General features: G+C 41.5%; 1 protein-coding gene across 1 annotated transcript; it reads left to right on the top strand.

Annotated features, from left to right (window-relative positions):
* The first annotated feature begins 1437 nt into the window (after positions 1-1437).
* On the top strand, positions 1438-12979 carry serinc1 (serine incorporator 1). The gene is made up of 10 exons (XM_030405440.1): positions 1438-1603; positions 4324-4485; positions 6826-7019; positions 7759-7838; positions 8388-8525; positions 8854-9023; positions 9589-9679; positions 9896-10037; positions 10201-10425; positions 11784-12979. The coding sequence occupies exons 1-10, from the start codon at positions 1565-1567 to the stop codon at positions 11920-11922; spliced, it is 1380 nt and encodes a 459-aa protein (XP_030261300.1). The 5' UTR covers positions 1438-1564; the 3' UTR covers positions 11923-12979.
* The last annotated feature ends 398 nt before the right edge of the window (positions 12980-13377 follow it).

Here is a 13377-nt window from a genome sequence, read left to right as displayed (position 1 = left end):
TATTACATTTAGGAGAGCGAAACGATTTCATTTCATGACGTCCTGTGCTCAGGATCCAGTTTGTGAGGTACAGCAAGCTAAAACCAGTCTAATACAACAGTTCTGCAGTAAATCCTGCTTTCATGAACTGTGTGAAGTTCAGTTTTTCTTCAGCATTGTTTTCAAGAGGTGTTTGATGTGGCTTGTCATGCTGTGATGCTGTTATGAGCAGGAGTGTGCAGTTACTCTGGTGATATGTTGCCCCAATTTCTTCAATAACAATGATTTTGTTGTTACACTGATAAAAATGTGTTTTCTTAAAATTTTGATGAAGTCACAAGAAACCTTCCAAGTGATTTATTTCCTTTTAAGAGAGGATCCCCAATCACTGTTGGCTGAATAGATGTGTTTTTCTTTTTAGAAAGATGGATTTAACATACAGAGTATTCAGTTCACAGATGAAGTTTCTGTCTTTCAGGGAACTAAGCTTGATGTATTGAACTTTCGACAGTGCGGTCAACAGTTGGATACAACTGATCAGAATTCTGAAACTGCCCCCTTCCAAAAATGTAGTCTATCCATGATTTGCATTTCTACTGCAGCAGGATAATGACCATAAACACACCTAAAAGGAGTCCTTTAGAGGAGGCCTATGTCATTTTAGGGAGGACATTTTTAACGAGAGGAGAAAGATTCTCACTGGCTGAATTTTTTCTGCCTAAACAAACTAAATAAACAAACTCTGTGTTTTCATGACTGAATAAATATATTGACCTTGAAGGACAACACAATTTATAATGTTTTACTTTGTTGATGGTGGACCCTGTCACTGTTCTTTCTGTTCTCTTTGTTTGATGATTTGATTGATAGCAGCCCTCTTTTTCAACCGATCTTGCCCATTTGTTAAAGAAATGTGTATCCTATTCCCACAACACTGTATACTCAATTTGAAGATTACTGAATCAAATTTGAAAAAGCAGTCACTAAACTGTTCTTCAGTTTATGCTAATTGGCACAAACTCAAAAAATATGGCCAACCCACAAGGTACAAGCAAGGACATTACATTAAGGATCCAGGAGTAAATTTTCCGACTACACTTGGACTTGTGTGTCTAATTTCAAGTCAATCGGACTTACTATGTGTATTTGTGAAATGTTTCCAATATTGAATATTGTTTTGTGGATTATAGCACTACCATGTGGCACATATGGCTCATATTTCCTGGAACTCATTTGCACACCATCCAGTTATTGTGCCAACTTTAATAATAATAATATTAATAATAATGAATAAATACATAAAATTAAATAATAAACTGGAACTGGTATTAAAGTAGTGGTAGTGGAAGACTTTTTCAGCCTATCATACATTTATGGCAGGAAGTCTATGTGGGTGAAGACTGGGTGCAGGGTGCAGTTCTTCAGTCATCCTGTGGAGGGCAGCAACCCAAGTATGTACATCTAAACCAGCAGAAGAAGTGAGGGGACAGCATCATCCATCTTCGGGGAACACAACACATCGGAGCCTGAGGAGCAGCAGTTATCTGGCCTCACCTTACATTAACAAGAACAAACATCGGCCATAATGGGAGCCGTTCTGGGACTGTGCTCCATGGCGAGCTGGGTAAGTAGCCTTTACGTGGACGGCGCCGTTTGTGTGCGTGTGTGTGTGTGTGTGTGTCTGCTTCGACTTAACAAACGCGGTCATGACTGCGCAATAACACAAAGCAGCAGGCCGCCGGGCTGAGAGACTGTGGCGCAGACAGACATTAACAACAGAGCCGCTTATTATTCGCTTACCGGGTGTTCTCCATCATCTTTCAAATGGTTTAGTTAAGAATTTTAAAAGATACTGGTGTCATGTAATGACCGGAGAAACCTCTGACTACATGATGGCTGCCTTTGTCTGGACACCAGCTAACGTTAACCTAGATAACCACAGACAGACAGACAGACTCCATGTAGCCGCTGTTGTTGATGACGTAGCTAGCCCTGACAAATGTGTACTGGCGACAGCCTACAACATGTATGTATGTATGTATGTATGTATGTATGTATGTGTGTGTGTGTCTGTCTGTCTGTCTGTCTGTCTGTGTGTGAGCGAGCGCTCTCTGCTGTCTTTGATGATTGTAAACATGTAGCTGAAGATGACGTCAGCAAGGCAGCAGTGACAGCAGCGCATGTAAACAGGGACAGAAATACACGAGCCGCAGTCAGCAGGCTGCTCCTGTTGCGACATAAGACTGCAGACTGGCAAACAGACAGACAGCAGCACATCCACTCAAAAGAGAGCATCAACATACACTCAGGCCCAAGCTGCCCGAATCAGCCTGCAGAGCCAAGTGTGTGTGTGTGTGTGTGTGTGTGTGTGTGCGAGGAATTTGACTCGAGTTTTAAGTGTCCCTCCCATCTACTGAAACACTGTTCCAAGAACAGTTTACAGGGTTATACAGTCGGTCAACAAACAAGGACACCGAAGCTTAACTAAGATGAAAATAAACAGAGTTAGGTAACACTCTTTTCACAGGTCTGCAAATTCCATGGCAGGCAGGTGGTACAACTGACCACAAGAATTACTTCAGAATGTATTGAAATTTATCCCAGTTTAATTAAATACAATTATTTTCCAAGAATTGATGCATGGAAGCTGGTCATTTTTTCTGGAAACTTCCAACTAGTCTCTGTCTAACATCTGCAGGTTTTTTAATTAATACCATTTACATCCTCATAATTTTCTGTCACTTCAGTCCAACTTTGGAGCAATTGTGGAATTGTCAATACAGTTAGCCACTGTACATTTGTAATTACCAGAAAATACAAGTTCAACATTAGGAATGAAGTGAGTAATTTCCCATGTTAAAAGTTTAATTCCCTTATTGTCTATTGAGGCCCAGTAATACTGTCTTCACCCCACTCAAGTTTAATGTCACTCTTTATATTTTGAGATAACAGTACATTAGAAATGGTGGATTTGTTGAATTGATGAGAATAGAAATGGATTTAAAAGGTACTTTCAATTCACTGACCTGCACAAGTTAAGCAGAAACCAATTGGAAGGAACTGAAGAAGCCTCGGATGAGAGGTGAAACATCCAGTTGTCTAAGATAAAGCACTTATTATATATGGTATTACCATGACCTGAATGACTGAGAACCGTCTTTAGAATTTACCAGCTGTTTATTAGCTGCTTATGCTGTAATTATTTATGGATTTAGATATGAGATCAAATAAAAAATAGGAATTTGAGAGAAAAATAAATCTGAGAGGCAAAAAAAAAGCCATCTCTAAGGAATAAAACTTAGACCTAATGTTAAAACTATTGCTCTTTTACTTTTTTGATAGCATGTCCTTCTGTCCAGCAGACTCTGCATCTATCTCCATGATCAGACTTTTGCTGTCCTTTGCAGGGTTGTGGTTATCCTGCCAGCGTTCTCCTCTGCACTCTCTGACTTTTTGTTGGCAATTATGGCAAAAACCTCCCATGTTAGTAGGAATTTCAAGGGTGGCCCCATTGGCTAATGGTTGTTTGAGAGACAGCTCAGTACAACCCATCCGAGTACTTTGCCCTTGCGTCACGTCCCTGCCCCCTTTATCGTGAAAACAATCCTTCTAATTTGAATGGCGGTCGATACAAATTCTGAAGACTTTGCTGATTTAACAGCATGAAATATAAGAAAACTATATATTTTTTGGTATTGGCATCCAAAATACTATGGCCAGTCAGGCAAGTAATTATATTATTATGTCGTTGCTGATTGGCGATCGCCGTCGTTACACTGAAAAATGACAGAAATCGGGTTGATGAGCGTCCTTTCAGTCTGCCTCCAAGGTGGACAAACAGCCCCACCGAGTGTCTGGAGGTGTGATATCCTGACATAAACAACTATCTGGTAATTTGGGGATAATGTCAAAGAAATTTCAAACACAGTGTTTGGTTGTTACCACGTACTTACCATTACTTTCCCGACCTAAAAAATAAAATGTTATGAAGAATTATTGAGGGGGGTGGGGTAAATCACCAGTGTCAACACAATATGATATGTCTTTCATTTGGAGCACAACACTGCATTTGCCAATATCGCAATATTGTCTGCCAAAATGTATCGAATACGTTTTAGCCATAAAAGAAAGAAAAACTATCAGTAATTGTAGAGAATTGTTACTGATTAGTGTTGTTAGGTTTACTTCACATTGACTCCACATGAATAGCATTGACAGGAGGTAGAGGGCAAGTGGTTCTCTGTCTGTCTGTCTCTCTGTCTGTCTGTCTGTCTGTCTGTCTATTTGCCCAGAAGTAATAGTAATGACTAAGTTATTAATACTAATACTGGTTTGTTTATGTAGATCCCGTGCCTGTGCGGCAGCGCCCCCTGCCTGCTGTGTCGATGCTGTCCCAGTGGAAATAACTCAACAGTGACTCGTCTCATCTACGCCTTCTTCCTGCTGCTGGGAGTGGGTATTGCCTGTATTATGTTGATGCCTGGCATGGAGGGGCAGCTTAAGAAGGTACGTAGGATTCCTCATATGACATACATGCAATATATCAAGTGGTTAGTGAATTATTATTGCACAGGACAAATTGACAGAAAATAGATGACTTTGAGACTCAACTTGGAAGTTGAAGACTCATGACTTGACCAAACTTAAGACATGATGACTCTACGGACTCATCTGTGTTCATTTGATGTTTTCAGTTGAGTTTCATTTTATTTTATTCTGACTCTCAGAATTTCTGTTTAAAAGTCTTGAGGAGGGAATCATTTTTGATTGAGATGAAAATAGAGAATACAGACACAAAAAGCTATGTTGTAACTGGTTTAGTTTTCGATCATCAGTAATTAGAATACAATACAATTAGAACACATTCAATTCATTATTATGCCTTTTGAACAGGTGAGATAAATTGGCAAATAAAATCATTATTAGGCAGATACCAATACCCTGTCTTTACCTTTATAAAGACCAGGTACTGTAGGACAGACTGCAGTGTCCTGACTTGACTTGGGGCTTGGAATAAATAACTACACTGCTGTTAGGTCCAAGAACCATCTGTTCTGGAACCCTGTTCTATTTGCTTTTCTATTGCTACGTGTGGAGGTTCATGATTACAGTTACTGGGTGAAGTTGTAGAAAACTGCAGAGATAATAATTTATTTTTCATTATATGTGTTCATTTCTGAACTTGTGTTCGTGTATCTTTGTCTTAGAAGCTAAAAGTCTGCTTGATGGAAAACAGAGTATATTGGTCTAAACTGACCACAATAATGAAGGCAGACATGTTTTGTTTCAGAACTGCTAGCACGTCAAACACTTTTCATCCACATCCTGTCTTGTGCTGAAGTTGCTGATGAATCCTCTTGATTCTTTTATTATATTTGTATTGTAGTGGTGTAGCAATGAAATATTTTTGTGGCTAACCCTGAAGTTAGCATGGCTCTGATGATTACTGAAGTGGATTTTGGATTATTGCAGAAAATAATCTCTGTGACAAACACATTTGTTTATGAGTTGGCGATACTAACATGTTTTGTTCAGCAACCTCTTTTGAGTAAATTACATTTCCAGCCGTAAAAAGCTAATGGGCTATAAACAGACTACATCACGGTCACATGACTTAAACCTGCCGACCACTAAGCTTCTTACTACACAATTACCATACACGATTTCTATAAACTGACTGAGGTTCAAGTTGTAAAGTTAGAGTTATATTAGTTTGTAACTAAAGTGGGCCTGTAAAGACGGACTAATGAGTAGATGATTCACCGTGTTCGCTGTAAGGACATTTTATGTCCCTGACAAAAATTTCATTTTAACACTTGTCAGCAACAAGGTTAACCCTAACCGCCATTTTTAAGACATGTAGTAGCTTTGTAATTATACTGTGGGACATTTTATGTCATTGAACAAAACGTGTGCATATCTCCAGCCTGTGTTAACCACACACTGTATTTCACGCATTTAACAGAAAACACATAAAAAAAAAACCTCACAGACTTTAAGATGAGGCAATCGGATGTGCTAACATGCTAACTGATTTTAGGGCTACGGACTAAAACCTTGTATTTGTTTACGTTTCTTTTTCTTATTTTTCATTCCGTTTATTATTTCCTCCTGCCACTACCACAATGTTGATGCTAAAATTCTGCATCTGCACCAAAAACCATTGCTTTCATGACTTCTTTCATAACACCACTGCAGTCAGAGTGCCTGTTGTGCTTGTCCTCTGCCCTCAAGTAACACTGTGATTTGATAGTAGTGATGGCACTATGCATTAAAACAATCTGATGTGTGACGTTCTGCAGGTGTTTCATTTATATTTGAGTATCATTTTTTTCGAAATTCAATCAAAGATCGTTGAAGTATTTCCGAGTCATCAGTTAGGCACTGTGTCAGTTTGGGTTTTAGTGAAGGACTTAACTAGTTTCCCTGTTTAAAATTGTTAAGCTGCATCCAATTGTCCAGACTTCACTGACCTTTTAGACTGCAGAATTTGGCGGCGTGTTGGTGGGAATTCCGCGGGTGCTGAGGGCCGTCCAAACCCAGAATTCATACTGTCCACAAGGGCCCTTTGTGAAGGACATCAACAGGACGTTGTGCAGACTTCCAGAGAGTCTGCTTGGGGGTGCTGACTTCACCAGACTTCACTGACTTAATTTCTCACAATTCATTGCAATATGGACGTGACATTGTCAGACTTATTATAAAATATGTAAAACAATTACTTTATTCTAACATTACTCGAGGCTAGAAATAACCAACCACATCATGATCCAGCTCTCTTAGTGCAGGTGGGACACCTTGTTTCCTGCTGCTGTGTCATGGCTTCTGTTCTGTGTGCCGCTGTAGATTCCAGGTTTCTGTGAAGGAGGGATGGGCTCGTCTATTCCCGGTGTGGAGGGTCATGTGAACTGTGATGTTCTGGTTGGCTACAAGGCTGTGTACCGCGTTTGCTTTGGAATGGCCATGTTCTTCCTGCTCTTCTCTCTGCTCATGGTCAAAGTCAAGAGCAGCCAGGACCCCCGAGCTGCGCTGCACAATGGGTGAGTCAGAATCCATCAAACCTTGGACCTCACGCCTGGGGCACACTGCCATTGTCTCCACACAGATGGTGTTTCTGCAGCAGTACTGCTACTGCCAGCTATCTTACCGAATGGGGTTTGATCTATAAAGATGATCACATGATCGTTAGAGAGGAAGAGGGAGAGAGAGCTCTGGAACAAGACAACCCTTCAATTTAATGTTCTTTTCGTGTCTGTGATATATTCTGCAGGTACAGACGTGGAAACTGTAGTGAAACACCGTTATGATGTTGATATAACTATCTATAGATAATTTTCACTGTCCACATGATGGGGGGAAAAAATAGGCGAGCCTTGTGGTCACTAGATGGCGCATCACTCTCATGTGCTGTGCGGCTGCTGCACTGTGTGCTGTTGCCTCACTGAGAAATTAACCTTTTTCATATTTCAAACTGATCCTGTTGGCAAATGATCTAAATAACTGGTTGCTGGTGCTGAATTCACTGTACACATCACATCTCCGGTGACTAGTCTACATCATAATTAGAGTAAACTTGTGTTCACATTAGCCGTAACTCAGCGCAGCACTCTACAGATAGTCTGGTGTAATCAGTTACACAGCGGTTGTCATGAGTGTGTTAACTGGTTGAGAAAGTCTTTGGTTTCTTGATTCTTGTTAGAGGCTGATGTAAGATCTGTTGGAAGTGATTGCCAGGGAACTCTTTCAGCCTTTTTAGATTTTTGTTGTCCTTTATTGCAGGTTTTGGTTCTTTAAGTTTATTGCCGCGGCTGCCCTGACTATCGGATCATTTTTCATCGCAGAAGGTCCCTTCACCACTGGTAACTACTCCTCTCCATTCTTGTGTGTTTCCTCTCAAATTGAAATGCAACATAAATTGTACTGGCACTTACGCATCACAGGAATCAGCCAATCTCATCTAAGTTTTTTGTAACGCCCAACATGGTTATTTAAAAAAAGATATAGCCCGATGTTGTGGGTGGGGGTAGGGCCCGGAGCAATGGGTGGGAGTGGATTAAGGTGGACGTTGAGATGGATAAGTACAGAAAACGGTTTTCTCTACTAACGTTTTTAAATGTTATTATATAGAAAAAACAATAAAGACAGAAACAGATCTCTTCAGTTCATCTGAACATGCAAATCACCAAATTTCAAGGTCTTTTTCTGTCATGTCAACAAACAGTAAGCTTTTGCTGGCCAATGTAGTCTCCACAGAACACGTTTCAGTATAATTGTGCCTTTATTCTGGTTTATGAATCCGTTTTATATGGCAGTAATAAGGTCTTTAATGTCTTAGATTCTGGCAGTGTGGACACCTGCAGGTATTGTGATGGTGAAGTAAAGTTCCCTATTATGTTTGTGTTCCACAGTGTGGTTCTATACCGGCATGGCTGGAGCCTTCTGCTTCATCCTCATCCAGCTGGTTTTACTCATTGACTTCGCCCACTCCTGGAATGAATCCTGGGTGGAGAAGATGGAGGAAGGCAATTCTCGCTGCTGGTATGCAGGTATGGTGACAGTGTTCCTTATGAGGCCAAACATAATGGATGGAAACTTGATGAATAACCATCCAAGAAGAGCAGTGTCATCTAACAGTGATGGATTTAAACAATACCTAAAATGTATTTAAAAAGTCTTGAAGTGGAAATGGAAAATCTGGCCTCTGTTGAGAGCTGTTTTTTACAGCGTAGTGTGACATCAAGCAAAAATGAATCATCACAGGAAAATCAATGTTAGTAGTTGTTCAACATGTGTATTTTTTTGTCAGTGGCCTTTCAGCCTGTCCCATCAGTCTGCCAGGCACATATATAATGAAGTTATGTTGTGTGTCCACAGCCCTGCTGTCGGTCACAGCACTGAACTACTTGCTGTCTCTGGTGTCTCTGGTCCTGTTCTACGTCTACTACACCCACTCTGATGGTTGCACCGAGAACAAGGTCTTCATCAGCATCAACATGCTCCTCTGTGTCGGCGCCTCTGTATTGTCCATCCTGCCACAGATCCAGGTTCACACCGCTTCTCTTTTACATTTATGTTTGAGCAGGAATGTGCATGACTCAGCTGAAGACAGGGAGATCAGCCATGGGTGGCCTTATCAGCATGATCAAAGGTTTTATGCAAACTTATGGACTGTAATTAACATGAACCTAAGAAACTTTGACATTATCACTGGAGATGCACCGATTGGACATTTCTTGGCCAGTTCTGATTTCTTTTTAAAAAAAATGATGACTGAGTAAGTTAGTTGAGTGAACTGTTACCAAATTTGTGAAGTGAATTTTAGTTCCCTCCTATAAGCATTTACGCAGTGTATACTGGTAAATCCAGGACTATACAGAGGCCAGTCCCTGTCCATTCAGTCGCTGCATCTCTAATTTTCACTTTAGATATGTCAGTGTAAAGGTCTGAAGATTTAGAATGCCACTGATGTACATATGTGGTAGAAAATCCCATTGAGCTGGCCATATGAGGCCATTTGTGATTGACAGAATGCAAACATGTGATGTTAAAGCACATAGAATGGACCGCAGGGCACTGCTCTCACTAATGTCTGCTGCTGTCTGTGTAAAGGAGTCCCAGCCCAGATCCGGCCTGCTGCAGTCCTCCCTGGTTACCCTTTACACCATGTATCTCACCTGGTCTGCCATGACCAATGAACCTGGTAAGATGACATTCACAACTTGAAACTGTATACAGGAGAGCTTTTAATGCATCCCTAGTTCCTCCCAGGTACATGAGAAATCTGTGCTGAGCTCTTAGTTTTGATTGTCACTGCCCCAAAACCTAAATGCAGCCTACAGTAACCCATCAGTGGTGTACATGTAATGAAAAGTGAGTACAGGTCAGCAGTGAGTAACTGTTTTCTTGTGTCTCACAGACAGGAAATGTAACCCAAGCCTTCTGGGTATTATTGGGCTGAACAGCACCACACCTGCAGGTCAGGAGCGTGTGGTTCAGTGGTGGGATGCCCAGGGGATTGTGGGATTGATCCTCTTCCTCATGTGTGTCCTCTACTCCAGGTGAGGGAGTCTTTTTAAGTATCTTTGTACTTATCACCTCGGGAAACTTGCAGACCAGCCTGCAGGGGGCTTAAAATGACTGACTGTGTCTTGTGTTGTTTGATGAGACAGTTAATAGCATCATGTTCTCTGTCTTCTCTCTGTTCCCCTGTTTGTCCACCAGCATTCGTAATTCCTCCAACGCCCAGGTGAACAAGCTGACCCTGACCAGCGACGAGTCGGCTCTGATCGAGGACGGGCCTCAGACTGACAGCTTCGAGGAGGGCAGCGGTCCCAGCAGAGCTGTGGACAATGAGAAGGAGGCCGTCACCTACTCCTACTCTTTCTTCCACTTCATGCTGTTCTTGGCGTCGCTGTACATCATGATGACACTCACCAACTGGTACAGGTAGGCTTCGCTCTGCCGAGGAGCTGCTGTTTGTACATCACAGTACTGCCACACAGTCAGAAGGGATGTAGTTAAAGGGTTAACATAAAGAAGATGAAGAAAAAGATCAGCAGACGGGAGGAAGTGGTGCATTTTTGTTATATGAGTATTTGGGGTAGCAGGCGGTGAGTGGCATGTGGGACTGTGTCAAAATAGACTTGTGTGTGTTTATGGTAATGAAGGAACAGTTCACCCAGTGCAAGGTGACTCATTGATGTGTTTTAATAGACTGTGGAAGACAAAGAAGCTTCATGGCACAGAGGAACTGGGAAACATCCACCACATTTACCATCGAGTTTTCCTCTAAACACCAGTTGACTGCGAATAAAGATAGACATATAATGATTCATTTTATTATTTTCATGTCATGCACATAGAGCGCCCAACCCTCATGGGTTTACAAGACACCAGAAGTACAGCTGCAGGGGTCGAACTGTTCATTTCATTACGAAATTACAAATTATTTTGACGCCTCATCTGAAACAAAATATTGTGCTTCTTCTGAGCTTTTCAGAGAAGGTTCCCTTCCTGAAGCACAGCTCATGTTTTTTATAATCACACAACCAAAAGAAATCAGCATAAATGACATTTGAGTAAAAAGTACATCTCTAACATTGTCACAGACAAGACAGCAAAACAAGAAATGAACGTCATTCTCCGTTTCACCTCGCTCACACAATAAATAAAGTCTGTCCACTTCTGGAGGGGCATTATACCTGCTCGGTTTGATCTTTCTTCCCCCTGCTCTAAACTCCCTGTGGCTTCAGCTACTGGCACTTGAATGTTTTAGACACAGAGTCTGTCCAGATAGTGCCAGAACAGCCACAAAGAAAATAATGTTTTTTAAGTGTCCCTTGAAGGGATCTGTGGGTGGTTTTTGTTTTTTTATTTTATTTTTCATTAGTCCAGATTTCTGCCGCCATTCCACCACTGCAGGGTCATCCCTGCCATGCTGGACCATCTGCAGCACTGGATATTATGAACAAACGTGTGTTAGAGCACTAACCCATGTAAAGCGAGTGTTTGAACCAAAAATAAAAGTTTCCACTTAGATTTCTGGCTGATGGCCTGACATTTACTGATGGTATGTGAAGTAACCAGACTACTTCATGTTAATCCTCTGCTTTGCTCACGCTTTACTCTTCCAAAAAAATATTGATGGCTACATGTGTGTACATGGTCTCACTTGAATATCTCATATTTCTGCTTCAGGGAGGTTTTCTGTTAGTATTTTTTTAGTACCACACTTTTTTATTTAGTTGGAATTGAGTAGAATTCTGTCGGCTGATGTGTATCTCTGTTGTCTGTTCTCCCTGCAGCCCTGACTCCAACTACGAGGCCATGACCAGCAAGTGGCCATCGGTGTGGGTGAAGATCTCCTCCAGCTGGATCTGCATCGCCCTGTACGTGTGGACGCTGGTGGCTCCGCTGGTCCTGGTCAACAGAGACTTTGACTGAAACGCACATTGTCCCTCAGCTCATACACCCATTAATGCTCTGCTTCACCCGTGTTACGTTTCATCAGTCAGTAAAACATTAGATGGCTAACCCTGCATCTTTTAGTGCTGGAGGGGCCAGGGCTGCGATCAGATTGGCTGGAATGCTTCAGGACTGTTTGTTTGGTGTTGGTTGTATATAGTCTGATGAAGCTCCCTCACTGCGGGGCTGATGAACAGAGAGCTAGCAAGGCTGTTAAAAAGTGTCTTGTCCCAGCTCTGATGGCAGCCCGGTCTCTTCTGGCGTAATATCATTGTGAATCCTCAGCAGCCTGTTGTCGTGGTTCCCCATACCAGTGTCATTGTAAATATCCTGTGTTTTCCTCGTGGATGGTTTTTGTTTTCTTTCTATAAAGACTGAGCTGCATGCTGTTCCTTTCAGACTTGATGTGACATTAACAGTAGCTGTATCTTAAGACTTTCTGAGGATGACGATGGCTTAGATCGGTGCCCCCCCCCCTCTGTGGGCAGCAGCAGTTTAAATCTGACTGTAGTATTACATATGAAAATGCTGTTCTTTGTAAAATAAGGGAGAAAATGCTTTGATCTGAACTGTGTATGGCAGGACTCCAGCTGTGGCACTGACAGGTGAGCGCAGCAGAGCGACTCAGTGTTATTCACTAACTCGTACCATCACCAGGCGTGAGCAGTGCCGTGCAGCGCTGTGCAGGTGGTGTTCTAGTTCTCTGCTACCATGTGTTTCCTCTGGAGCTCGCACACTCCTGAGCACATACACACGAACAAAGGCATTCCTGTTTTTGTTGCTTCTGATTTTGCGTTGAATTCTAACTTCAAGTGTACAATTGAAATTGATTGTTTAATAACTTGTGGATAAATTATTTGGTATTGTTTTTAGCATTAGCATGTAGGTTCTCACAGACTTGGCAGACATGTTGTGGCTAGACTTTCGCTCTCACCTGTGTCTCACCTGTGCTTTCATTCTCGTATGATTTTCTTCTTGACATGTAAAAGTATATTGTAAATCGTTTAATAAAACTGACCCAAAAAAAAAAGGCCAACGTGTTTTGTTCCTTGCATCTGTGTTGCTGGGCCCTGTGCCGGCTATTCGATTGATAAATCTTTGCTGTGTGTGTCCTGGGGATTATTGTCGTTGATTATGCCGAGCATATTTCATGAAGGCAGCAGGTGTGTTGTAATATTCACTTTGCACTGATAGAAACATGAAAGTATCAGTGGAACTCTAAAAGTCGGCCATCATTTTGACTTGTGATCTGGCAGAAAAGAATCTACAACTGAGTGATTTTTTTTGGACTTAAAGATTCTGCTCAGTTTCACAAATGAATTTATTTTCTACTAAAAAAGTTGTGTTTTTTTTTTTACTCAGTTTTATATGTTTCCACAGGTGGAAAGAAAACTAAGGGAACTTGGAATGATTATCCTGACAAAAACTTTTTTC

The sequence above is a fragment of the Sparus aurata genome, chromosome 22, assembly GCF_900880675.1.
Source record: "Sparus aurata chromosome 22, fSpaAur1.1, whole genome shotgun sequence".
Classification (NCBI taxonomy): domain Eukaryota; kingdom Metazoa; phylum Chordata; class Actinopteri; order Spariformes; family Sparidae; genus Sparus; species Sparus aurata.
The sequence above is the reverse complement of the archived record's forward strand: the minus strand, read 5'-3'. Positions and strand labels throughout refer to the sequence as shown.

Coding starts and splice junctions, on each gene's coding strand:
- serinc1 (XM_030405440.1), top strand. CDS start 1,565: ATGGGAGCCGTTCTGGGACTGTGCTCCATGGCGAGCTGG. Junction 4,486..6,825: donor TGGAGGGGCAGCTTAAGAAG/GTACGTAGGATT, acceptor GTGCCGCTGTAG/ATTCCAGGTTTCTGTGAAGG. Junction 7,839..8,387: donor AGAAGGTCCCTTCACCACTG/GTAACTACTCCT, acceptor TGTGTTCCACAG/TGTGGTTCTATACCGGCATG.